Raw genomic sequence first — 27,570 nt, forward strand, 5'->3', positions numbered from 1 at the left:
AATGGTTTGCATGCTAAAGCAGTTAGAGTAAAGCTATTGATATCGGTGGCTGAAAAGCCTATTTTAATTTGATTTTTATAGTATCTGAGATAGAACCCAGGGCATTTTATTTTGCTAGTGACCTACATTCTTATCCCTATGCATCTTATTTCAAAATATAGCAAGGGGCTACAAGGGCTTGATGTCTTGCTAGATAGGAAATATGATAAAAAACAAATGAAATGTCCACTACAGAATCTATGTGGCAAATACATAATCCTTCAAGCTTTCCTACATATTTTTAAATTATCATAGTAGAATTTCAAAGGAAAAGTGACTGTAAGGTAAATGTTTTATTTCTTGACTTCTGGTTTCCTAACACATTTGAGTTACTTAGAAACTCGGCAGGTGGGAAGAAAGCCAGCATCAGCTAATAAATACATCGTTCCTCTCAAGGAAGGCGGCAGCCTTGGGATCAACTCACTAACCACTCAGAAAAGATTTTCATGCTAAGAGAAAACAAAAATCAAAACACCATCTTATCTGAAAGACAGGCCTTGCTGTTCCCATGAACTCACAGAAGGGTGATTCCCTGAACAAGATGGGGGTGATGAGAATCTATGAGTAACTTTTCCTCTAGCAAATAATCCCCAACCCCCCATGTTCATGCAGTAAACCTCAACTCAGAAAGACAGGAATGTAAGAAGGGAATGTTGGAAAGCAAAAGAATGAAGGGAGATGAGAGGATAATGAGGAGGAATATAATAAAAGTACAGTGTGTGTGTGTGTGTGTGTGTGTGTGTGTGCGTGCACGTGCGCGTGTGTGTGTGTGTGTGATGGGGGGGGGAAGAACGGTAAGAAAATACAGTGGAGACAAGCAAAAGACACCAGATTTTAACACCGCATATGATGTCGCAGAAAGTTAGCATTTGAACTTGGAGCTTGAGTTTGAGAATCTAGACTTGGAAGCTTATAAGGAATGAGTAGCTGTAGAAAAAAAACCAGAATCCAGGTAAATGTTTGCTGAATAAACGAGTATTTTGTTAACAGATACTAAAGAAGATCATGGTATTGAAAATAGGCAACAAATTATTGCCACTGTTGACTTCAGTGTTTTAGTTAGGAACATGCACACGTCTCTCTTCGGCCCTTTTATATCTATCTGTGCTACAATCCCTCCATGTGAGGTCACACAGGAGCTGATTTGGAGAAAGAGAATATAGGTCCTATCTACTGCATTCAAGATATTAAAACCTCATCACCACATAGAGTGATTGGCCCCATCCGAAGCATAGTGTGACCCAGGGTATCTGAGACCAAATCAGGGTCTCAGTTGGTACCTTCATTTCAACCCAAAGGGTAGAATTATCCCTTCCTACAAGTTCAATTCCCAGCAACCACATGGTAGCTCACAACCATCTGTAGTGAGATCTGGTGCCCTCTTGAGGAAGAGACCTGGTCAGTCATCCTCATCAGCTTAGACCATGGACAAGTTCAACAGAACCGCCGCCATGTATGGGCTGTTCGTGCATGCTTCAGCATTGCCAGGGCATAAATTTCATTTTTCATTTTCATAAGAATTTAGGCAATATTACCTTGCTCTAGAGTAGGCAGCCCCTAGTGACATCCTTGGGTACACAAAAAGGCTAGATGGGGACTGGTAGAGTGGGGTGACAGCAAAAGTTAGAAAAAGGTTCAAGAGGATCTGTCCCCATAAGGGCATTTCAGGTATTGAGGAGGCAGTCACTCTTTCTACTAAGGGACAACCAGTTGGAGACTGGTCTAAGCCAGTTCTCGGTATAACCTCTCAACACATGTGTGCAGTCAGGCTACATTAAAACCTATACCGTGAACCTTAGGAAAATAAACCACATTAAACATGCACAAATTGAAAGTATTACACAAGAGATTTCACAGGAAATTGGTCCAAATTTAGCCTTGCTCTTTATGTACTTAAGCCTCTTACTCGTTGCTCAGAACTTTCTATCAGAGTTTTCATATAAGTCTACCCTCCCCGTCCCCCATCTCAGACCCACTCCACAATGGCCTGCTTAGTTTTACAAAACTTGGGGAATTTTTTTGTTTTGTTTTGTTTTTTTACACTTCCAAAGAATACAGTTACACTTTCTGGAACGGCACACTGGCTGGTGACTCATGGATGGCATCAATGGGAAGAAGGGGGAGCATCTCCCTGAGAATACCATACTAGTGCCTGGCACAGAGTGCTTTACCCTTAACATGTGTGTGATGCCTGTATGAAGCATGCAGAACAGACAGATGTAACAGACGCTGACATTTTGTTCCATCTGAAAGATGGCCACTGTGGTAAAAACCATCAGCAGCGTATTTCGGTTTCACACTTTCTCCTGTAGATTTCTTTTGTTCTTAATCTTGGGTTGTCTTTTTCGGGATCTCTTCAAATCCCTCCCAACCCCTTTGAGTGAAGTCAAGCATCACTAAGCAAATAAACTACTTAGATCCAAAGAATTTAACAACCCAACTTTTACAATGACATTTGTATCTTCTCTTGGTGGATCACAGCGCGACAAGCTGGACCACTCTCTCTACCCCAGCTTTGGTTTACTGCCATCAGCAGCGACGATGGGTGCTGCCAGGGCATGTAAGTCTGCGGCCCCAGGAGCCCAGCCGTTGCCAGGTGAGAGAGTGATGCCAAACCGAAGAGTGTTTTCTTCGGGGGGGGGGGGGGGGACAGACGTATATAGCCCGAGGACACGCTGGGATGTCCCACTCTTTCCCAATTGCTGCTGCCAGCCAGAACTTGATGATGACTGGCGCTTTCTTACAAACTACTTTCCGAAGCCTTATTAAATTAGAGCTCATTTTCTATTTAGATTGGAATTTTTTAAATGATTTTTTGAAGCCTGAAATTCATGGTGTGTGCCTGCTTCTCTTTACTATGCCAAGCGAAAACGCTCGATGGTAAATGTGATTACATTTATCCTAGTCCCTTTTCTTCACTCCTATAATTCTCTACTTCTTATGAGAATTTTACAGGGCTCAAAAAGAGGGAGTAAGCTGGGCAAACGAGCAATGCTGGCCTTCAGACAGAGAGCTGAGGGGGTAGGGAATGTCTGGGCATCTGGAGAACTGGCAGGGAAAATTCCCTTATTGTAAAGAAACTTGCAACAAGTTTCCTTCTTCCTATGACTATGTTCCTCTCATTCCTGGATCTCTGCTGTGCTGTTAGCTAACAAGGGAACTATCTGTCCCCCTGTATCCACTGGCAATGGCAGTCACCACACTTGCCCAGAGGTCTTGCACCAGGGCTCCTAGAGGAGCCTGTGTTTAGAAGACACCCAGGCAGAGTTCTGTCCAAAAAGGGCGAGGACCACAAACTGAGTCAGTGGTTTTGGCGAGGAGAATTACTTCAATTTTCTGGCTCATTAAAAATATTATGGAAATCAAGGTGACATCATGGTTTGATGAGCCAATTAAGGGAAGGATCATGTGGATCCTGAAACTGCAAAGTCCTACAGATAGGAACATTCAAAATCTAAGGAGGATGCTGAGACAAGAAAAACAAGTCGTTTACGTATTATGCACAAGCACAGTAACTTCTTTTGCTGGTTGTAAACACTGGTTTTCAAGTGTTTAAAACAATATTAACCTGTGACTTTGAACCCACACCCTGTGATTGACAGCCCTGCAAAGTTTGTGCCTCTTTGTTCCTAACACCAAGCCCTACGTGGCTCTCACCTTGGGGACTAGTTCATGCCCCTTTCTCCTACCACACAAGTCTGGTAGTGGTGCCTTATGGATCTCTCAGACCATTAGGCTGCTTGGAGTCTATAAATACAATGACTTTTCATTGTATTTGACTTTAAATCAACTAGAATCCTAAAAGGAGGTAGAAGGATACTTCACAAAGAATTGGGAGAAGTCTACAGATCAAAACCTCAGGGTCACCACATAGGCTACTCCCTTTTTCAAGACAATGTGAAAAGGGTACAGCTGCCCAGACTGGGCACTCTTGGAGATTAGTATCAGCCTGCAGGAGAGCAGGGGAAAGAAAGTCACAGCCCACACCAGCCTCTTGATGATTCCATTCAGTGCTTGTAAAAAAAACATGTAATTACACACATATGGATCCATGAACACAGGCTTTCCTGGCCAAACACAAGCACACACATATTAAAACATGAGGTCCACTCTGGGCTGTCCTTCATAATTGTCCCTCATGGCCTCATCATTTGTGACCCGGCAGTGAGGCACTCGGGACTCTGGGAATGACACACGCTACTGCAAGCGTGTGGATGGCTCAGCTCAAAAGCGCTAAACTGACTTGCGATACTGCCCTTCCCTTCTTTACAGATTATAGAACAGATAGCCAAATCCACAAAAACCATGTGCTCCAGCATCCAACAGCTACTGCTATATAGAACGTGTGAGCCTGAAGAACAACTACCTTTGCTCCCCTCAGGAGGGATGTTTTCCACAATTTGGGTGTGCAGTCCTGAGAACTAAGTTCTTCACTGAGATGTCAACAGTAGCCCCTTCTGGTTGGAGAAGGTCCCATGGCCCCTTCTGTGGTTGTGGAAACTTGGAGAGTGGCCCCAAGAGGCTCAGGCTGCAGGACAGTTATTCTGCAGAGCTGTCTTTTGCTCTCATCCTTGGTTTGATTTTTTTTTCTCTTAATATTTTTTTTATCCCCACATCTGCTACAGCTCCATAAAAGGAGAATGGGTGGTATATCCTTTACCACAGCTCTCTTACCAAGGTGGACGGGTCCCTAATTTATGGATGTGTGCACATTAGATCCTGAAGCTACGCTAACATAAGTTACCAGACTGGGTGGCTTTGTGACAGCACAGTGGATTTTATGCAGGAGGCTAGAAGTCTGACATGGCAGCATGGCCCAGCTATTTCTTCCAGAGTTCTGAGGCAAAGCATGTGTGTGCCTTTCCTCTGGTTTCGAATATTGCCCACAGTCCTCTGCTTCCCGTGGTCTTTGTATGTATCGCTTCAGCTACTGCCTGTCATCACATAATACTCTATCCCCGCAATTTAGTCCCCTCATCTTCACATAACGAGACCGGTTGTTGATTTTAGGCCCATCTATGTCCGTGTCTTAGCCTGAATCACATCTTAAGTCAGGTGTCACTTATATGTGCCAAGGATTAGGACTAGTATGCATCTTTTAGAAAAACTCAGCTCAGCCTGCAACAACACACCTTCGACAGTTAAGAATCACAAATAACCGAGTCTTGCCCCTGGGATAAGCACTCACTGAGCCCATGAACAAGTTAAGGGCTGTTCTGGAATAAGAGCCAGGAGGATTCTATAGGAATAGCCCTAATATAGTCCCCTAGCCTGGGGGACAGGGTGGACTGTGGGGAAGTAAAATCATAGAGAAAGAGGAATTAAGAGTGAAATACTGGAGAATTAAATCAGAGAGAGTGGAGGCCTGCAGAGGAGGCTGTGGCCAGGAAACCAACCGTGCTCCGTCTGTGACTTCTGCCCCTCTGCTCAAGCTAGGACTCAGTGTCTCTCATGTTTCTCCGTGTGTCCTGACTCACAGGGTGAGGTGCCATGAAACTACCTACTGTGACTCTAACTTTTACAGAGACAGTAAAATACACAGGCTCGGATGAGATTATTGTGTCTTCCCCTTAATGCTTAGCACCCTTTACGTCCAGATGCTGAATGCTCTTACACACTTTTGGAAACCTTAGGTTTCTCCTCCAAGTTCATCCTCTTTCCACAGGTGAAGATCTCACCACTTCTCTGGGAAACTGGGTTTCGGATGGTGTCTGAATCAGTTCACCTGCAAACTCACACTTATGTGGTTTGTAGTGGGAAGTGAAGGGAAAGAGTCCACATTCTGTAACTCACAAACTATTGTCTTTTCTACAGAACCCATTGTTCTGTGAATTGGTTCCAGAGAAAACCAACCGAATTATCAAATGTGGAGCTGCTGTGGTTGATAGGTGCCTGGGAGTTAAGTGTCCCTCCGACCTCGTTAACCTCAGACCCGTTATCTTTGACAGATCCTGAGCGAGCTATAGCCTGTCTAGTTGAGTGGACTCAAAGTGCCCATATTCCAATCATCAATCTTTATTTTGTGGCATATAGATATCACATTACAATGGCCTGGAGTCTACTTTGTCTTTTTTTAAAAAATATGTATTTATTTCCAGTCAGTTTTTTTTTTTGAAAAGGAAAAATATTCGTGCAACCGAGAAAGCAAAAATTTTAGAGCCATCATATCCAGGCAGTGTTTGTGCCTGACCCTTCCATGTCTGCCTTTGCCACGTCACTTGCCTCGAGTTTCAGCCCGTGCCCTTTGGTTTGCTCAGTCTGCTAAAATCCATTTATCCACCTAGTTTCAAAACAATTAACAATACTTTGAACCTCTCTTCACTGAAGAAGTGGAGGAGAGGACCTAAAATTAAGTCAATTAATAGAAAAAAAAATTAATAAAAGAAAAATCAGACCCATCACCATAAAAACCAATTTAAGAAGCAGACAGACTTTGGAAAATCCCCTGCTTTCCAAGGAAACTCTCAGGAGAACTTGAAGGAGCAGATCCTTTTTAACTCAGCTCTTAAAAACAAGCACTTCTCACTCAGGCTGGAGTGGGTTCCATTCCCCGGGACCTTCGGGTGAAGAACTGACAGAGGCCTAATCTAAATAACACACTCCCTACGACACACCGAGGTGGATCCCCGGGAAGGCTACCAATGCAAAACAACATCGCCAGATTCTGTTTTATTAAACCCCATGTTGATGGGGCCCCTCTCCCTCGGCCAGCCCTTGTTTTAAATTCCTAGAACAAAGGAAAAATGAAAAGACAGCAACCCTATACTCCCGTGAAACCGTACCTAAGGCCGGGCTTAATGCTGCCGAGTGACTGCTGGGTTTCTGGTGCTTCTCAGCGCTCTCTGTCATTTTTTATGAAAACCCAGATGGGAATGGCCCTTTGTAATATTTTCCCACTTAAACAGTTTTTCTATAAATAATAGCCAGGACCGCAAATCCCTGGAAAGCACGACAGCCTTTCATTTGTGTCTTATTTGGTGGGCAGGGGCATTCACCAAGGGGAGCTGGTTAGCAAAGGGAAATGGGGGGGGGCTCTTTTCAGTGTACATATCAGGGAAGGCTGTCCTCTGCACTGCATTGGTGACACCCCAGGAACCAAGCCACCTCACTCTTGACTGACTAGGAAGCATGTGTCACTCTGACAGGACCTCACTTGCTCTGGCCAGGTGGCCCTGGTCTCTTGTGAGCACAGGAGTGGCAGTGGTGTTTTGGAGAATGACTGGACTGTGTGGGTGACCGTGGAGACAAAGCTGACAGTCCCTTTGGGACAGAGATGCCAACGGCAGGTGGCCACCTTGTTTTGTTTCCGAGTCTGCCGTTTTTTTTCTGGAGTTCCTGGAGGTTATGTTTTAGCAACTTGAGCTAACAACCACCCACCATGGGGGTGGGCAAAGGTTGCGGAGAGGAGAGGGACACCACACTTGGGGCTGTAGGCTGTTCCTTTTAAGCACCCACAGGCCTCTGCCTGTGACTGTGGAACAGGCCTTGGCAGGGAACCCAGGAAGTGACTTGAAAACACTGCTTCTAGAAGACTGGCTTGTCCTGGTCCTCACCCCCCCTCACCCCCCCCCCCGGTGTCTGGTGGTTCGTTTCTTCAGACGCAGCATCTGCTGTGAACACTGTGATGGTTAAGAGACCCCAGAATATACTGACCTTCACTAATCCCCCCGAGAAGGACATGGGGTTGGGGGGTATCTGTGGCTCAGGCACATCATATAAGACAGCAAAGGGAACAAGAAACAATACAGAATATGTAATCTATGGTGTTTGTGGGCAAGAAGGGTAATTAAGAAAAGGGAGAGGTAGGAGGATGTGTGGTGGTACACACTTCAGTCCCTGACCTAGGAAAGCAGAGACCGGGTACAAAGTTGAGGCCTTCACAGCAAGACTCTGTCTCAGAATTTCGAATGCACGAATAAACAAACAAGCAAGAAAATAAACAGTTAATGTTTTGAAAACTCTGCCTCCAAAGAGGCTCTCCACTTCCCTTTTCTGACTTTTTTCATTTTTCCGACAATATAAGCTAAGCCCTTTTGGCCTAACCTCTCAGTGCAGACACGTTTTCTTATTTGCTTTTGGAATTTTTTAATAAAGACATGAAAAGGGCCCCCAAACAACCAACTTTCATCTTCAAGTTTAAGAAAAGCCTAGAATTTGCATAACTAATCCAGAAGCGTCGTTGGGCCCCTTTCACGCCAATGGGTAGGAACCCCAGTCGGGAACTAGGAGGGGGTGTGGTGCAAACGTGTTGGAGCACTTGTGGGTGATTGTTCTGTCCTTTGTGTTCCGTGGCTTCTCAGTCTCGGGCAGGCTCCAAACTGTCAGCTCAACAAGGCAAATAATAATTATTCTTAATGGCAATAATAATTATGGAATGCAGTGCACCCGATATTAGATGGGTTGTCTGTGGCTTGAGGTGGGGCAGTCAAAGCTTTGCACACTGGCTTTATAAATCTCACCCAAACACAGACAGACAGACAGACAGACAGACAGACAGACAGACAGACAGACAGACAGAGAGGCTACATATGTACATCCACATGCATGCAGAGGGAGGGAGGGAGGGAGGGAGGGAGGGAGGGAGGGAGGGAGAGAAAGGAAGAGGAAGAGGAGGAGGAGGAAGAAGAAGAAGAAGAAGAAGAAGAAGAAGAAGAAGAAGAAGAAGAAGAAGAAGAAGAAGAAGAAGAAGAAGAAAGAAGAAGAGAAGGGGAGGAGGAAGAGGAAGAGAAGGAAGAGAAGAAGGAAGAGGAGGAAGAGGAAAAAGAAATCTTGACAGATTCCCTCCTCTGCTTCTCTGCAAAGTGAATAACTACAGAGCCAAGATAAATAAACAACAGCTATCCACACAATTTAAAAGGAGACTGGGTGCATGTAATCTTTGAATGCCTGTGTGCCCTTATTTTCCTTTGAGGTAAAAGTCTCCAACTTTTCTAATTCCAACTTCTTTCTTGGGGAGATGAGAAAACAGGAGGGAGGGAGATATACTGGTGGTTCTGGATGCATGCCCTGCCCGGCTCCACACCCTACCCTATATCCATCTGCATTTCCTCATTGACATTCCAGCCTTCCATGGTGAAGCAGCATCTGGTTAGTTACACAGCCCATTCCCCCCCACCTCCTGCTTACCACAAGGGAGGATCTACTCCTAAGTCGATAGTCGATACCCACCCCAGCCTAAGATCAGCTGGTCATCACCTCTAGGATGTCAGCTTTATCATGCAAAAACCTATTTCCACATGCCACTAACCCTGGGGTGTCAGGGAAATTAAAAGCAGCCCTCATGAAAACAATTGCTCTAGACCACAAGGAACTGTCTGTGCTTTCAAAAGTTTAAGCAAAGGGATCCTGAATCCATCACAGTTATCTTTCTCTTTAAAGTTTTCATGACTTTTATTTACCTTTTGAGGATGAACCTGTGCCGCAGCACATGATACACAGAGATCAGAGGGCAAACTCCCGCCCAGGTGTCTTTGGGGACTGAGTCAGGTTGTCTTTTGGTGACAAGTGCCTTTGCTTCCTTTGCCCGCCATCCACATTTTTTCCTCTTGGAATCTGATGTTCGCTTCTCACCTTGACTATTGTCACGTGAGAAGAAAACTACACAAGAGCATTCACGATATGAGAAAACCCTTGCTGTTCAGAATATGCTGGGTACACCTGGAAAAGACTTCAAGTGTTTTGAATAAGGCTACACACCCGTCAAAGAGCCTAAATTATGTTCCAGTTAAGCAAAATATTAGGGAACGTGTATATATATACACACTTTTCATTTGGGTGCACCTGGGCTATAAAAGTCCACAGTCACCCTTAAGAGTGTTGGGCAGTTTATTTTGGATTATTTTAAAGCCATTTTTTTCAGTGTTTTAGAGAGGCATGGTTTGGAATATGCACTCACAATGTTGTGGTTTTGTTTAACTTTGTCACTAAAAATATACTATGGCTTAACACAAGACTGCAGAGTGACTTTATACTATGGCTTAACACAAGACTGCAGAGTGACTTTAAAAGAAGACTTTGGCTTCATTGACCTTACCAGTTCATCTAATAGCTCCACCCTCCATGAGCCACATAATACAGAGACAGAATCAGTTGGGATTAGCCAACTTGTCTACCTTCACTGCTTAGCCCTCTAGGTTCAAGTTAAGCAGCACTGCTGGAGACGTGAGCGGGAATAGCATGAAAACGGCAGGCCCCAAGGATGAGTTTGGCGAGAGCCATAGACTAGCTGAACTCCAGGGTGTGTCCATGTGTCCCAGAGAGTGTGAACAGAATGGTACCTGGGTAGAAGTGGGATGGAAGGGTCCACACAGCCAGAGATGCCCTGTTTGGGAAGCCAGGGAGACCTGCCTCTAGACTCTCCTGTTGCCTGGTAGCCACAGCCTCTTCTTTATCCCCAGCGCCACCTATTAATTCTGAACACAGTTCTATTCCATGGGAATCACCACATCTGCTTTATGGATCCACTTACTTCCCGCAGGTTGTCCTAACAATGACCTGAAGCAGAAGTAAAGCTAGGCCCCCTACTTTACCCCCCCCTTTCCTTACCGGGGGGGGGGGGGGGAATGGCGGGATTCACCAGAAAAATCCAAGGAACCCATTATCTACACCCCAGGAGTCTGCCAAGTAGATTCTGAATAGAGGGAGAAGGACACACAAATCCCCAACCTGCCTAATTGAGGAGCTACTTACAGTTCATAAATTTTGAGAGAGAAAGTTGAGTCAGTTTGCTTTAAGGCGTGGCCTCTGGGAGGCTGACCACACTCCAGTGTATAGACGACGCACACTCAGGAGTAAGTATACGGACAGCACACATGGGACCGAGAGATAGAACACAGAACACAAAGAGGGCATGGAGGTGGGAAAGGGTGAGGTTGGCGGGGTAGATTTGAGAAAAGCTAGGAGACAAGGAGGGGAGAATATGATCAAAATACATTGTGTGCACCCTGTGAAATTCTCAACATGTTTTTAAATTTTTCTTGACAAGGTTAGTGTGGCAATTAATATTGACTGTCAGCTTCACAGAACCCAAAACCACCCAAGAGAGATTGGGTTAATTGAGGGAGTCCCATATTATAACTGTACCATCTCATTGGATGGGATCCCAGGAGAGATAGATAGATAGATAGATAGAGAGAGAGAGAGAGAGAGAGAGAGAGAGAGAGAGAGAGAGAGAGAGAGAGAGAAAGGAGCACCAGTATGTTTCTCTCTCTTTCTCTGCTTCCTGACTATGGGCAGATGCAGTGTGACCAGATGCCTCAGGTTCCCACACTCATGACTGTCACCACTGCAAAATGAACCCAACATTTTTGTCAAACATTCTTCTTTAAGTGACTTTTGTCATAGCAGAATAACAGTACCTAATAAAGTTAGAGAGGAAAGCCACACAGCCATGCGCACAGCACTGAATGCCTGAAGATCTTACCACTAAATTTAACACACCCAGCCGGTAGATGAACACACACTCTTACACTGTGCCCAGCAGAGCCTTAGGAGACTCCTAAGTGGATGGCACTGTCCTTTCAGACATGGCCACATGCCTTCCATGGCCCCAGCCAATGTGTGATTTGGAGTTCAACGAGACCTCCGTTCCAACTCTGCACATCACTGGCTGGCGACTTAGGACACATTATTTTTCTTCCTGGGTAGTCATGTAAGGATAGAATTTATAATGCCTATCTCTCAAACCACTGATTGGAGAAGGATAGGAAATACCAAACAGAGCTACCTTGGACCTACCACATAGTATTAGGTAAATGTCAGCTTCCTTATCTTAGGTACTGGTCTCCCAAAAGAGGATTTTTCTAACAATGAGCTTGAAGCCTTTGAAGGAATTACAGTTTCCTCTGCCAAAAAGACCAGGCCTCTGTACTCCAGCTGAGCAGTTGAGACACAAACTGCCGAGGTATCAGAGGCCATAGCCAGGTTTACAAACAAGAGCGGCTGCTTTTCTACTCTTTGGGACACTGAGCCATGTGCTCACATCTTGCGGCTCCACCCCTTCATCTGGCTGAATGCTGTGTGGTGTTACAACCTTTGAATGCTCAGAAACATTCTATTTCCTCAAGTATCAGTACTTTATGTTTTGTTCCACACATAAAATCCTATGAGGGGAAGGCTGCTGGCCCCCTTGTCAGAGGTAATTTCTCAAGGCTCTGCATGGGATTTAACGGAAGCCATATGGTTAAGTCTGTCAACCCTCCCAGAAAGCATCCCCCTGAAGGGCCCTCGTAAATGTTCTTGGGGCTGTGAAAGATCTAGCAATTTTTAAACAATAAAGCTATGTTCATAGCCGTGATATTCAGCAAAACACAAAGCAGGAAATAATGGCTTCTGGTATGAATTACTCAAACAGAGCTTCGAGTTGTCCTGGCTGAGGGGCTGGAGTTGCGGTGACAACCTGAAATCTACCCCCACTGCCTCCAGCAAGAAGGAAGTGGCCAGAATGTCCCCAACATAGACTGTGGTGGACAGTGACAGTCACAGTGAGGCTCACATTGGTCGAAGCTTTTAAGAAAACCCTTAATGATAGGATCAAACCCAGGATGTGCAAGCACGGCTTTAACCAGAAGATGTCTTATTATTTAGATTTTGAAACTTCCCATCTGTGAATGCAGCACTTCCCAGCCTCTCCTTATTTCTTCCTCTCATCTCCCCAGAGAAACAGTGACAGGACCCTTTGCCTCCAAACATCCCCGTCTGATGGTACTTTGAGTGGCAATGGCAATCCCTACAGCAACCCCTTCTTGATCTTCTCTATGGAAAAAGCAGCTGTGCTCTGACACCTAAGCTTCACTTACCGTTTTATTTTTGAGTGTTTGTTTTTGTGTGTTTTCCTTGGTATGCCCACAAGCCATCGCCAGACGTTATTCATGACACAGCATTAGGACTTACAAAGAAGCACTGGGAAAGCAGCATAGACAAGGGAGGGAACAGATAAAATTCATGCTAACTCATGCTAACAACACCTTTCACAATACTTTGTACAATTTATTGCTAAGAAGTAGATCAGCCCACCTTCAGCTCCATGTGAACAGAGTTTATGACCTAATCCCCAATCGCTACGCACAATGTGGACATTTGTACCCCACAGACTAGAATTTGAGTAAAATCAGAGATATTTCTTGCAGAAGCAACTTTATATATGCATTCTGTTGAAATGTATTGCTGGATTCCCTGGTACCGCTGGCTAATTTGCTAAAAGAACCAAGTTGCAGAATATTTGTAAACTGTTAAGATGTGTCTTTTCCAAGACACCTTCTGATTGGTTTAAGTAAGAGACAAATGGCCAGTAGCTAGGCAGGAGAGGCTAGGTGGGGTTTCTAGGGAAAGAGAGGAAGAGGGGAAAGAATCTAGGAGGTACCAGAGAGACAATATAGAGGTTGTATATATGGTACAGGGTAGAGGTAACCTAGCCAAGTGGCAGAATGTAGATGAATAAAAACAGGTTAATTTAAGTATAAGAGCTAAACAAGCCTAAACTAATGGCCAAGCTTTCACAATTAAGTCTCTGTGTCATATCTGGGGGGCTGGCAATCCAAAGAAAGTTCCAGGCTTATATATTCTGACATCAAATGTGTAAAACTCCCACAGGAAAGAATCAATGGGAAGTCACCCTCATATATGAGCATGCATTTCTCCAATATACAGAGAATATTAAAAAGCAAGAAGAGCCATAGCCTAGGTCAACAGTGTCTCCAACCACCTGTCAGAACTCCCCACCGTTGACCACTGTGGTAGAACTCTACGTCCATGCTATCTGCATCGCTCTACTCAGGAACCACTTTGCATGCGTCATCTCCCACCCCAGAGAGGAGAACAGACTGCTCTAAGAACACTTGGCTCCATTAGGGGTAAGACCCATCTAGCCTCTCATCCACTCATGGGCTCCTCCAGAAACTCCTCTTGTGATAGGGGAGAACAAAAGGTGCATGGGATTTCCATTCCATTACCTGCTCATGTCCTGTTTTCCCAGGCTTTGCTGTCTTGATCCTGAATTAATGAGCGTGTTATATGATATCTAATAAAAACGGCTGGAGTAGAGATACTGGTTGGAATGTGCCACATAGTTGGTTCAAGGCTAAATCGATTTCATCTCTAGTTAACACATGCTTGTTTTCTGTCTTGTCTCTCCACAACCCGTAGCTCACTTTTTTAAGCCCATCTGGGAAACTTATCTCCTAAAACGCCCCCATCAATCAGGCAAAGACACTCTCCCTGACAGGGCTCTTCAGTTTTACTGAGCACAAGCAGTCACTGGTTTGGGGGATGTCTCCCACACTCCCTAGAGCTGTGTGTTTTTCTAGCCTGTCTAACCACCCAAGTGCAATCTTGGATACTTATACTTCCCTCCAGTTTCTATTGAGATAATAGCACTACTTTTAGAGAATTGAGCACAGGGCATAGCAGGGGTCACCACAGAATAGAATAGGAGCTGAATCTGCTGCTTGTCTACATTCTTAACAATATTTCCTCATGTTTTTATATTTCCACTCATTTGGTCTGCTTTGTCTCAGTGTTCCCCACCCCAAGTACAAAAATTAGACGTTTACAAGGACACATGCCCTTTGTCCTGGAAGCCTTCGCTGACAACTGGCACCTCTTCCATTTTTCAGACCTTTATATCCAGCCTCTAAGTGTAAGCTTCACAGCTTAGAGAGAAAGAGAAGAAGAGAAGAGAAGAGAAGAGAAGAGAAGAGAAGAGAAGAGAAGAGAAGAGAAGAGAAGGAGGGAGAGAGAGGAAGAGGAAGAGAAAGAGAGAGAGAGAGAGAGAGAGAGAGAGAGAGAGAGAGGAAATGTAGGGATGGCTGCAGAATCAAAGCCCTGCAGAATAAAAGGGAAGGAAAGACAGGGAGAGGAATCAGCCAGTCCCATCTCTTACAAATTTCCAGTTGTGAACACACCCACTGGCCACAGCATGAGCGTGTTATGCGTGGGCACAGGTGGGTCCCAGTCTCTCTGGCTGGATGCAGCTTCAGCACTGGGCCTGAATGAAGACTTTCATTGCTGTGTGCTGTTTTTGTTGGCCAATAGCCATGACAAACATTTGCAGGTGGCTTGGCCAGATTTTGACACTTAAATATTTGAGGTTGTGATAAAAATCAGAATATTACTACAATATGGTTCTGTATGCTCATGCATGTGCACATACATGGGCATGCACATCACACATACACACACACACACACACACACACACACACACACTAGACTTTTTAAAAAGCTAGCTACAAATTTCAAACGCTCACTTGCAGACGTCTCCCGAGGGAACTCGCGTTTTAAAATGAGCACTCATTTCCTCTTTGCTGAGGGAAATAAAAGAGCCATCCCCCAAATGTTACCACCTAGGGTTCCATACTCAATCTGCTGGGAAGAAGGGCAGGGATGGGGCTTGCTGAGCCTCCTGCTCATCTGGGCAGGGCTTTGGCTGCATCACTTGGAGAAGCGGAGCAAGTGACAGGATGTGGGGGTCTTGAATCAACAGAGTAAGCACGACAGGGAGGGATCTAGAGAAAAGAAACAGCCTCCCTCAAGCTGGGCGGTGAAGATGCAGTCCTAAAAGCCACAATTATCTCCTAGAACACACCAGGAGAGACCCACAATGCCTCCAAGAAGCAGGATAAATGGCAGAATGACACAGCCTACAAATGTCACCCAAAATGTAGTCTCAGGCTAGCTGGGTAAATTATTGACAGAGTCGGTGCCCATCTTAAAATTTAGTGCTAGTCTTAAAGGGATTGCTCCATAAAACCCAGGGCTGCATTAACAATGGGGACCACTAAGGGCCTCAGAAAAGGCTGTGGGTGAGGGTACAAGGGGCAGGCAGGGGGCTGCAGGGGGGAAGGAATGCTGTAAAACTGCTAGTAAACTCGAGCACATTTTATGCTTCCCCCCTTGAAAGAAAAATAAAATAATTATAATTAGCTGGCCCAGCTGTGAATTTTCTGCCCACAGCCAGGGCCCAAGAGAGAAGGAGTCCCTTGATACTTAGACACCGCCTTGAATGAAGCCACATCACCCTCCCAGAACGTTGCGGTTTAGATACAGTGGCAATACTTGCTTTTCAAGTTGCTTGAGAAGATGTCTTTTTCAGGGGACTTGCTACAGCCATGCCAGCATCTTCAAGCAACAGGAAGCATCCCACCACCCACCGTCACTGTCCGCGCTTGGAACGAACCACCAAACACGCCCATGACAAAGAGAAGAGTTGTTCCCCACAGCTCTGGTTTCAGGGCAGATGTCCTTCCTATGAACTGAGAATCCTGAGAGACAGATCCCTATTCTAGAGAACTTGAGGAGTAAGACAAGACTGCTCCCTGTGCCCACTGTTGCTCTCAGGGGAGATGCGTGGAAAAATTGTAAGCAAGCATCTAAATTTGTTTTAGGTCACCACAGCCAGCGGTGAAAAGTCAGACTGCCTTCTGATGCATGTACCCACCACAACCAGTTCCCCTTCTGGTTTCGGCAGACAGTTCTGGGGACACAGGGCAGCCAGTGGTCAGCACCCAGCAGGGTACACTTAAGAAGTGAGTGTCTCCTCCCTAAGAGCCCACATGCTTCCGCATCTTGTACTCATCTTAACTCTTTGGAGGTTGGAAACATACTCCATCCTCATTCTGGAGACATGTAAATTGGGTGCGGGATGCTGTATTTCTAAGAAGCTGTTGGGTAATACCCACATTGCAGATGGTCAGACCACACTCTGCATGGCAAGGGGCTGGACCAGTCACATGATAGGAAGAAGCAAGAACAATTTCCATCCTGTGAGATGGGTGTCAAGATACTTTTGCCAGTCTTCCTCAATGTCTCAATAATGCCTTGCTCCATAAATAAGAGGAAAAGGGCCTCGCTACATTGTTTTGTCTGTTACAGGAGTAATCATGGGCCAGTGAAGAGGCTTGGGGGTGGGGTCTGACAAAAACCAATAACAAGAAAGAGGAAGAAAGAGCGGAGGGAAAGGCAGCAACAGAGTATACAGGTGAACCTAGCCAAGCAGTTGCAAAACTCTCAGGAAGGGGAGGGGAGCACACTGAAAGGAGGAGCCTGGGCCAGCAGAACTTCTCTCTGTTGGTACCAAATATTTGCCTGAGCGCTCTTCTGTGGTTGGCATAATACCCGCTATTTCTACCTGTCATTCAGAAATCTTATTTTAAAAAATGAAGTCACAGAATGAATAGCTTTCCCCCTTGACATCCAGGATTAAATGAGCAAATAGAGACTCCTCCCTCCTCTCATCAAAAGTGTCGCTCTGACCTCTTGGCAGCATCATATCACACAGGAAAAACAACAGGCCCAAGTCCCAAAATAGCAGAATATTCAAAAGATTGCCTGAGCTTCCCCAGAGACAACAAGGAAGTCTCCTTACCCGATCTGGCGGTTGGTAGAGGGAGCCTGCGTGATGACTGAGCTGGACTGGGGAGATGGCATGGCTTGTTGAATCACAACACTGGTGTCGTGGTTGGGCATCCGAGTGTTGCCCAGCTGGTGAGCTCCAGGTCCCGTCATGGTCCCGCCAACCGTATTATGCATGGAGATATTCTGCCCAGAGAAGACAGAGGAGAGAGATCAGAAGGAGACAAAGTTTCACCTACTCCCCAGCCCCCAGCCCTCCATAGCCGAGTCGGAGATCTGGTCATGTCACAAGGTTATGGCTTCGGGGAAGGTGTGAGTTCATTGATATTTGGGTTTTTTTTTTTGTTGTTGTTGTTGTTTTGGTTTTTTTTTTGGTTTTTTCGAGACAGGGTTTCCCTGTAGTTTCTAGAGTCTGTCCTGGAACTAGCTCTTGTAGACCAGGCTGGCCTCGAACTCAGAGATCCACCTGCCTCTGCCTCCCGAGTGCTGGGATTAAAGGCGTGCGCCACCACCGCCCAGCCATTGATCATGTTATAACCACAGTTCTAAGGGGATTAAAACAAATGATTACTTACCAAAGAGTAAAGCACAAAAGGAAATGTGCTGACATTTGCTGAGCATTCTGCCACCAGCCATCTTGAAGGCAGGCTCAGGTGGTGAAGGGCGGGAGGATTAGTGTATACCCTGTCTGACTGGGTGACACACACTGCACTAGAAAAGGGTAGGCACAGAACGCTGTGATCGGATGAACTGAGTTCCCCATTTTCCTTTGCACAACACTGCACCTGTTTGTTGACCTCCTTGTTCTCAGGACTACGACACTACAACCACATATCTTCTTTTCTGGGAAACCAATACTTTCCTAGAATATAATCGGGGTGCTGAACAAGCTATGGGGTGTGGAGGGATGGTTCTAGTAGATCAGTTCAGAGCACGGGGAGTCCAATGACAAGGAAAACACTTGCATCATATGGCTCGGTCTCCACAAATCCCGCCTCTGAGCACCGTATGGAATAAGGGAATATAGAACAGTGATCCTGCCCCTCAGACTAGAGGATGGTGGTGCGTGGATCAGAATGGCCCTTCAACAAACGCTACTGCCTAGATGAACTAAAGAAGGTTGATCAGGGCACTGGGCTGAGATGAGACGGAGTCAGAGTCTAGCAAAGGAAGAGAAAGTGCATGGCCAAGCACTCATAGGCAAGGGTCTGAGGCAGACCCCTGTGCAGGAGGTACCATCCTTCAGTCCAGAAGGGTAAGGGACTTCCAGAGATCAGTTGGATAGTGGGTTGAAGACGGGGTGGGGTGGGGAGAGAGAAATGGGGTATCCCTTGCAAGCCACTTGAGGGAAAAAGCGATATATCTGTCCACACTTCGGTGTTAGCAAGGAAAAAGAATCAATGTTACCCAGGAGATTGTGAAGTGGCCCTTTGAATTTCTTCTGCAAAGAGCAGGATTTCCTGCACTATGTGTTAAATGATGGTGATAACATGGAAGGCATTGGGGTGGCTGCACCCATCACATGGCACCTTTTCCAGGTTTCTGACTTCTGAGCCCTGACCACACAATTTGTAAGGAGTCCAGATGGGAAACGGGCACCTGGCTCAGATTGAGAGCTGACTGTGTTGTCACAGGATCCCAAAGGCACATATACATACATGCATATATATACACACACACATGGTCTAAGGCCTCTCTAACACACTGGATGGTTTTCCTGGCATGGGCAAACACTGTGGCCGGGCAAAGGGAAAAGGAAGGGAATGGGGTGAAGAGTGATGGGGTCACGTAAGCAGGGATTTGCTGTATTTCCCTTTACAGGATCTAAAGACACCAAGAGCCACAAAAATGATGATGAAAATCAAATCATTTGTTGGTCTTCTCACTCAAAAGTGCACCCTAACACCCTTCTATTCCCAGCTCCAGAACACTGTGTGAGCAATCTCTTGTGTTGTTTAGCTCCTCAATGATGTTCAAGAATGTCTCATATTGCTTATAGTCACGTATATTTCAATAATACGTCCAAAGTCTGGGAGAGTTCTGATTCTGTCTCTATAACGGTATTGTGCTGTTTCCACCGTGAATCACTAAAGCTGTACCGTTTGATGTCTAGAACCACATCTTTACACACACAGAGGAGACCATGAAACGTGGAAAATCTCTTGAGTTACCCAGGACACCTCTTTTCTGCCATGCCCAGATGCAGTTCCAAATTCTGCCAGTTCACCCCAAGTATCCCTCCTCTTTCTATGTTCCCATGCCTTCTTCCGGGAACCTATACCTAATTGCTGTCATCTCTTGTCCTGTCGTGGGAGACCAGACCCTCTTTACTCTACCTGGCTCTTCTCCCTCCTCCTTCCCATGTTACCACGCTGAGATTTCTCCAAAACGTATAACCCACCACACTGCACACAGTGCAATATGCATCCCCACCCTAAGTCACTGCTTGACTTCTTTGCTTTGAAATACACCAATAGCACTGTTTGTGACCTCCCCAGCTGCTGTGGGATTCTTGCTACCAAGCAGTTCATCTAATCCCATCTTTGTTCTAGTTTTGGTGCTTACTTCCACCTTTCCGGAATTCTCCTGCCCTTATTCTGATATTACTCCATGTCAGTACCAGATCATGTAATATGATTTTGCTTGGCTGTTTTGTTTTGTTGGACACCAGTGCTCTTGTTCGGACTTCACCTTCAACTCTCAGACTGGTCATTCCGTGGGAAGTCTTCCACCCTTCCCTAGTGATGGGAACTTCTCCCTTTAGAGGTACTTTTAAAAGATTATAAACATGCTGGAGCTGTAGAGATGGCTCAGAGGTTAAGAGCACTGCCTGCTCTTCCAGGGGTCCTGAGTTCAAGTCCCAGCAACCACATGGTGGCTCACAATCATCTATAATGATATCTGGTGCCCTCTTCTGGCATGCAGGCAAAACACTACACATAATAAATAAATCATTTTTTAAAGTTATAAATGTGCTTAATTTTGTGATTATTAGCTCTTCCTGCCATCACTTGCAACCACAGTGAGAGTAGAAACTAAGCCTGATTTTACTCTCCACTATGACCCCATCACCCCATCACAGGTGGCAGCCTAGTGACCCGCTGGACAGCATTCCCAGCATATCCAGATTGTTGAGCCTCACACCTCTGTTCACTAATCAGCTTTTGAGAGCGCCAGCATCTCATCTGCTCACCTTCCCGAAAGCATGCTGAGTTTTAGATTTTAAGGAACTTGGTCAGTCATGGGCCAACAAACAGAAGGAGATCACAACCCAGAAGAAAACTTGAAAGGAAAACCTTGGGAAGACACTCAAAGCATCCCGAGTGGTGAGCGTCTGAACCTCGAATGCTTTGCTACAAATGACCAACAATTGTCTTTATGTCTATACACAAACCAAGGAAGACTAGGCTCAGGCTGCGCCCCAAGGAACGTGGTTGGCTTTTGTGAGAGCACGGCATGTCAGTTCAGAGAAAAAGGTTTCACCCCAAGATGCCAAAGCTTTTTCTGAGAAGCATTAAAAAGAAAATAATTATCTAGGAAAAAGTCTGATATACTTCCCCGGCCACAATTTTCAGAAGTCTCTTTGTCTCTGAGGTCTCGGCACGATGACTCCTGAATTATGTTTTTACCCTTTCGTAATTTCCCAAATTCCACACATAAAGTGTGCATGCTATCTATCCTTCTTCCCCTAGACCCAGAGAGTGAGTTTAAAACATTTTGGGAAAATAAACAATCTGGCAAAAGCATTCTCATTTCACGTTTAGAGAAGGTGACTGTTTTCTTTAAGCATTACGTAGGAATTCAAACGTGAAATTATTTTCCGAGCTCACATTGTCCCAATTATAGATCCAAACCTGTCTTTATTGATAAAAGAATAGCATTTTACATCCACATAAACTCAACATCCAATTTCAAAAACACAAGGAGCATATTATCGAACCGAGTTATTGTCGATTGTGCAGGTTTGAAGCTAGAGCAACAACGCCACCAAACTGATGACACCGGATGGATGTCAGTCTGCAGACCAGGATCAGATGTGTGCACCGAAGTTCGGCCTTTGGCCTTTCCTTGTTCGACATCTTTATCAACAGTTGGATGAAGATATAAAACTCGTGCTTGTCAAATCTGTGGCTGACACAAAGTTGGAGACCCAGCTCGTGTTCTGGAAAGCAGAATCAGGTTTTCCTCAAGCCAACTGTGTGATCTGGCTTCCAAAAATGCTAACATAAATCTAGGTTGTTTTAGAAGTGAAACGTCCTGATCAGGGGAAGTAATTCTTCCACAGAAGGGTACGTGGGCCTGACCACATTTGGCCACCACATTTGAAGGGGGAAATTGACAAACCGGACGGAATGAAAGTAGTGAACGCGTTCAAAATGCATTGCAGGAAGAATGGCCGAGGAAGCAGGGAATATTTAGTCTGGAGAGAAAAGACCTTGAGGGCCACACTAAATGCCTTTAAATATTTGCAGGATTAGACACAGTCTACATCGTTCCAGAGGGCATAATTTCAGAACATGGAATCACGATGCTCAGAAATCAATTATAACTACAACTTGAGAGTCTATGTTGAAGCAGGCACTATGGCCGATACTTCATAGACCACACTGCTAGTCGTTATGATGACCCTACAAGGTGAGTACCATTGCTTTCATTTTTAGGAAGCAAAAGTCACCATCACCTATGACGCCACTGACCTCTGGACACCCTCATATTTATGAGTCAATACTTCAAAACTATAAAATTGACCTTATGTCAGAATGATTTTATTAGTATGTAGAGATATTCAAAGACAAAATAAAATATTCCATAAAATACCCAGCTCCCTGGGCCTAGAGTAAGCCAGGATGAATGACCATCATCCATGGTCAGGGATGTTCACAACAGGATTCTTGCATTAGGAGGGAGATAGCACAGGATGACTTTCAGGTCTCTCCCATGGCTAAGGGACCTTCATTTACATGGGTCATACTTGGGTTGACATCTTTCAGATGATCGGGTACGTATACTACCTTTGAAATTGTACTGGTTTGAGAGTTAGTAGGCTTCCCTAACCCAATCTCCCCTATTTGTGCCCAGTGGCCACGTAACCGAGGTAAATCACTCAGCAACTTCAATCTCAATACCCTCAACATTGGACTAAAGTTAGGCAGCCCAGGACCACAGGGTCTATTATTTCTCTAGCATTGGCACTCCGCAAGTCTCTGCAGCTACATCTTATGAGTCACTAAATATTCAAAACAGACATTTGGAGCTGTGATTCATTGGCTTACAAACTGATATTTTTCTCTATAACCATAAGCTTTTGTGGAAGTGGATCTTTCAAAAATGGCAGCAGATGGAAGGGATCTAGCGACTGTGCTGTCTCCCAGTCATCGGAGACGAAACTCCATAGACTGACTGTAAAACAGTCTTTGCCTGACTTTCTTCCTCTTTGGCTAACACTCCTCAGCTTGTCCTTGACATCTTCCTCCTTGCCCCGAAAGGCTTGGCTTCCCATCCATTGGTCTTCTGAGGTATGCAGGGTGGGAATGGGATGAGAACCAGGGGAGTAATGAGTCTTGATTGCATAGTCAGTGAACTTGAGGTAGAGCGGTAATTGACTTTCTACATGCATGGGCTTGGAGCACAAAATGGAAAAAAAAAACCAACCAACTTAGTGTATAAGAATGCACATCCATGTTCTTAAAAAAAATAACTATAATTTCAAGGTGTGGTAATGAGGGATGAGGGGAAGTGGACCCCAACTGAAAGTAAAGGTTAGCATGCACAGTCCAACCAAGGAAGATTCCCACACAACTCTAAAATATTATCTTCAAATCTACATTCTATCCAACTGCCCAGGTGTGGAGGCTTTACAAGTTTCTTCATAAAGATTCAGGGTCATCCTGATGCACATTTACAAGCCAAGTTGTGCAATCTTGGGGTTGTCTGCATTTTAATGATGCCCGGGGAAGTTACGAAGACTTCCAGAACCTCCCAGAGCTAAATGTCCATGAACTGCATCCAAAAGATGTCTAAGACATTCACAGAATAGCAACAGTTCCATCCCTCTAGATGGTACCAGGCTTCAGGGGTGTAGGGAAGATGCTAGTGGGCTGCGGTTTTCTCTTTGGCTCTGCCACTATTTGGTGGCAGTCTCACTGGGAGGGTAGGCTGCTCTGCAGATGAGGGTATAATGAAGAATTGGAAAAGTAGCAAAATGGGAAAAGCCCCAGGGTCCACGTAGGCTGACTCCTTTCTCTCTGTAGCTCTCTCTCTAGAGTGCACTCTCCACACCAGAGTGGGACAGAGCAGGATGCCCAGCACAGGCTGAGAAAGCACACCGTGTAACTTCTTCAGGAAGAAGGAAGAGGGGAGTGCAGGGCTCTGGGAAAACTCCAGCCTGGAGCGGCAAGTAGAAGCTTTACTTTCTCCCAGTTTGCTGCTGAAGCATTTGAAGAGGGACAAGGTTACAGGGGAAGCCCGAGCATGAGATCGACTAGACATTCGGGTCATGTCCACATCAGCTCTGTATCTCTTGGGCGTGTTATTTTAGTTCTCTGAACCCTAGCATCCTCGATTTACAACAGAGATAACCGTCTAACGACAGGCTTGCAGCCAGGAGCATGTGAGACATAGCTACTATCCCAGCATGGTTAGCAATAGCAAATGCCTGTCGCTCTCCTTGTAGTAAATTACCATGAAGCTCAGAGGGGGGAAGCACCTTCTCATGGCTAACTCCATGACTAATAAAAAAGAAATCATTTTAATAATGGCCAGCACTTATACAACAAAACCATATGTAAGAAAATCCATTCAAAGCTGACCTTCAGCCAAGAGGTAGATAATGTGAACAACCCCATTTTAGAGATGAGAAAAGCGAGGCACAGAAAGACTGATGAGAACGGCTTAGAGCCAGGTGTTCAGATCTATAAACGAGTCCTCAAGCAGGAAGCTGAGATGTTGCAATTGCCTTGTAGTGAGAATATTTCATTTTGGAAAAGGTCGTGGGAAACCATCAGTCTGTCAATGCTCCTCACAGGAGCGTCACAGAGAGGTCGATAATGCTGCTCTGCATCCTGAGAATCACAGTGTATCGCACTAGTCATACAGGTCTGTGTCTCCACGAGCACCTCCATACGTGGACACGCTTGGGGTGACACCATTAGTTTATCCCAAAGGCCTTGTCCTCATCTGAGGCTCATGCTTGTGAAAGGGGTTCCCCGCTCTGAACTGGGGGAAGATGCTATAGTAGGCAAGTGAGAAAAGCTTGCACATGGCTTCTGGAACCCTCCATGGTTCCCTCGGGGGGGCCCTGACGGTCTGGAGCCTGTATGATCCAGAACGCACACCCACCCAAAGGGTTCCATTCTCCTGCATCTGCAGATCTCTGTGATTTGCCCTAATGCCAGGGTGGAGCACCTGAGCTCTTCCTGGGTACAGTTTATAGCTATTCATTTAATACCATAGTAAAATGCCCCAGACAATAAACATCTTCTCAGGTGCCACCCTTGACTGTGAGAAAGCTTCCAGGTGTCTCCCAAAGGCCCCACCCCTTCCGTTACAGAACAGTCCGTGAGTCTGTTCTCACCTTCATATATCTGCATGGTGTTGTGACTTGGAAATGGTTTGTGTGCCCCCAAGGATTCATGTGCCAGAATTTCCTTCCCATTGGGAGGGAATAAGAAGGCAGAATTTAATCCTACTCTGATACTTAGAGGTGAGCCTTTCACGATGACTCACAAGTTGTGCAGGATGGGGTCTCGTGGCTGAATCCTAGTGGTTTAATAAGGAAAGATGTCAGAGGGTGTAGGCTCATGCATGGCTGTCTTGGCCATGGGTCCTTTTAAGGACCCTGTCAACAAGAAGATACAACCTTGACCATGGACACCCAGAACATTAACCAAAAATGTACCTGTCCCCCTAAGATATCACTTACAAATTCTGTGATCTTATATTGTCTTATTATTAGTAAGACAAACTGAACTAATCCCCATAGATTAAAGAAAAAAACTCCTCTCTGCTGTACTCACACCCTAGAATTAGAACGGAGCCATTGCCAGTGGCTGCTGTACCTGGACTCATAAGGGCATTAGAAAAAACAGGCTCGAGCCATCAAAAATGATCCGATGGCACCACTCATTGATGGGATTCCTCAGTTCTCAGAATCTTCCAGACAGCTGCTCACTCCACTGTGGCCTGGAATACCTTCTAATACCTTCTGCATTTGCCTCCAAAAGGTTCACAAGATGCCCCCACCAACCTAGATATAATCCAGCAGCCTGCTTCCCCCATCCTCCCCATCCCACTCACACACACAGGGCTCAGCGCTTCCTAACAGCTGGACTGCAGCTTCACCTTTGCAGGTAGTGGTTCCTCTGTAGTCAGTCCGTCCTCTGTGGAGCCTTCAGCCCCTTTTCCTGTTATCTGCTTTGCTTCTCCTTGCTCTGCCCTCCTGCCCTGCCCTCTTCACACTTCGAGGGAGAACCGTACCCTCTTAAGAACAGTCAGTGCCTGTCTCCATGATGTGCGCTCAGTAGCCACGGCACATACAGTTAGAGAGTGAGCGAGTGTCGCATGTTCTTAAGCACATATGTAGCATCTGTGTGCTTCAGATTTCTCATTTGTGAAACGGGAGCAACCCCACCCTATAAAGTCTTTTGTAAGGATAAAATTAGGCGATGTAAGTACACTGCTTAATGCCATGTTGGCTTGTTGGCTACAGTTAGTATCCTTATAGCTTCCATTGTAAGTACCATTAGGCTTATCACCATGGTTACCAATGATGACAGCAGCTCTGCCGCATCCCTGACCACTAAGGTGCTCTCTGCCTTAGTCCCTGCATCCTTCTGTCAAAACTCTTGGACCACACTGGCATTCATTCATTTTTAAGGCCATCTTGTTCCTTCCTGTTTTGAATGCTTCGATGACAAGGGTGGGGTTTGACCTAACACATTTGCTGAGTAAGTCTACAGTTAGTGCTGTGCAAATGAAAAGAAAAATAAAACCAGGCCTCTCACTGCTGCCAGAAGCTCATGGGGTTAGGGAGGCAATGTAGAGAAGGAGGAGATGACAAACACGTGGCCAGAGGAATATCTGACATCAGCGCACATACAACAGAAACGAAGATGCGTCCTCAACGGCTGATGGTCTGCCCTTTGATGGACAGCAGGCTAGTCAACAGGCCTGCCCACAGCCACCGCCAAGCACATGATCTCACTTAATGCCTCCAGTTTGGCAATTTTGCTTTTATGATTCCAACACCCACCCTGCCATATTTTATTGCTGGTTCTGGAGGGCTGTGTCCCCTTGTCTGCTCCTCCAGCTTCAAACTATCATACCAGTTTGTAACTCTTCTTGTCCCTCCCAGACCATGTGATGAACTAACAGAACCTTGCACTTTCTTGGTTCTCCTCCCAGTTCCAAAGCCTACAGCTCAGAATCTCTTCTATGGAAAGCTCGTTCTTAGCCTTGTCCTCAAGACTTTATATCTTAGCTCACTCTTCCCACTGTCGGCTCTAACCCTCCACACAAGCTTCTCTCGTCTAGTCACCAGGAGACCTGTATACGAAGACTTTAGCCTCCACGCTATGGCTTGAGCATGCTCAGAGGCCCTCTCTGCCCCATCACATATCGTTTGGCGTTTTCTCACATACTAAATGAGGATGCTCACCCTTGCTTCCTTTAAACATAAAGGGAACATAAACAGTAGTGCTTGGGAGAGGGGTTACTCCATCAGCTTTCCTAACAGACACGGTGTCTAGATTCAACCTTTCTGCCCCCTCTTCTGATGACCCCTTATTCTCAGCATGACTTCCCGCCTCTCTTTTTCAGGTTTACCTGGTATGTCACTTTTCCAGTGTCCTTTCCTTTGAAAGTCAGTTTCCATGGCAATTTGGTACTGTGACTCCCAGGAAAGCGCTCATCTCCTTTGCTTCTCTCGATGCCACCTATTTCCATGACCGACACAGAAGAAACCATCTGCTGCTTGAACTGACAGATGAGTTACAGCTTCTGAGATAATGCCACACAAGTACAAAGACCCAACTTCCTATTGCTCAAGTTGCGCACATTGTCACTTTAAGGCTGAGATCCTAATAGGAAGAGATGGTAAGTGCTGCCTTCCCTCCTCCTAAGACTTCAGCGCCTGCAGCCAACACGGTGCTCAGCAGTCTCCTCCAAGACCCCCTGTAATCAGCTT

At 45.6% G+C, this 27,570-nt stretch overlaps 1 protein-coding gene across 1 annotated transcript in view; it reads right to left on the reverse strand.

Moving 5' to 3' along the window:
* Creb5 (cAMP responsive element binding protein 5) overlaps positions 1–27,570 on the reverse strand; it is a 396,935-nt gene that overhangs the window by 219,521 nt on the left and 149,844 nt on the right. The window contains exon 5 of the mRNA XM_038320106.1: positions 17,401–17,573. Coding sequence (XP_038176034.1) covers positions 17,401–17,573 — 173 coding nt within the window. The remainder of the gene's footprint in view (positions 1–17,400; positions 17,574–27,570) is intronic.

The sequence above is a fragment of the Arvicola amphibius genome, chromosome 2, assembly GCF_903992535.2.
Source record: "Arvicola amphibius chromosome 2, mArvAmp1.2, whole genome shotgun sequence".
NCBI lineage: Eukaryota > Metazoa > Chordata > Mammalia > Rodentia > Cricetidae > Arvicola > Arvicola amphibius.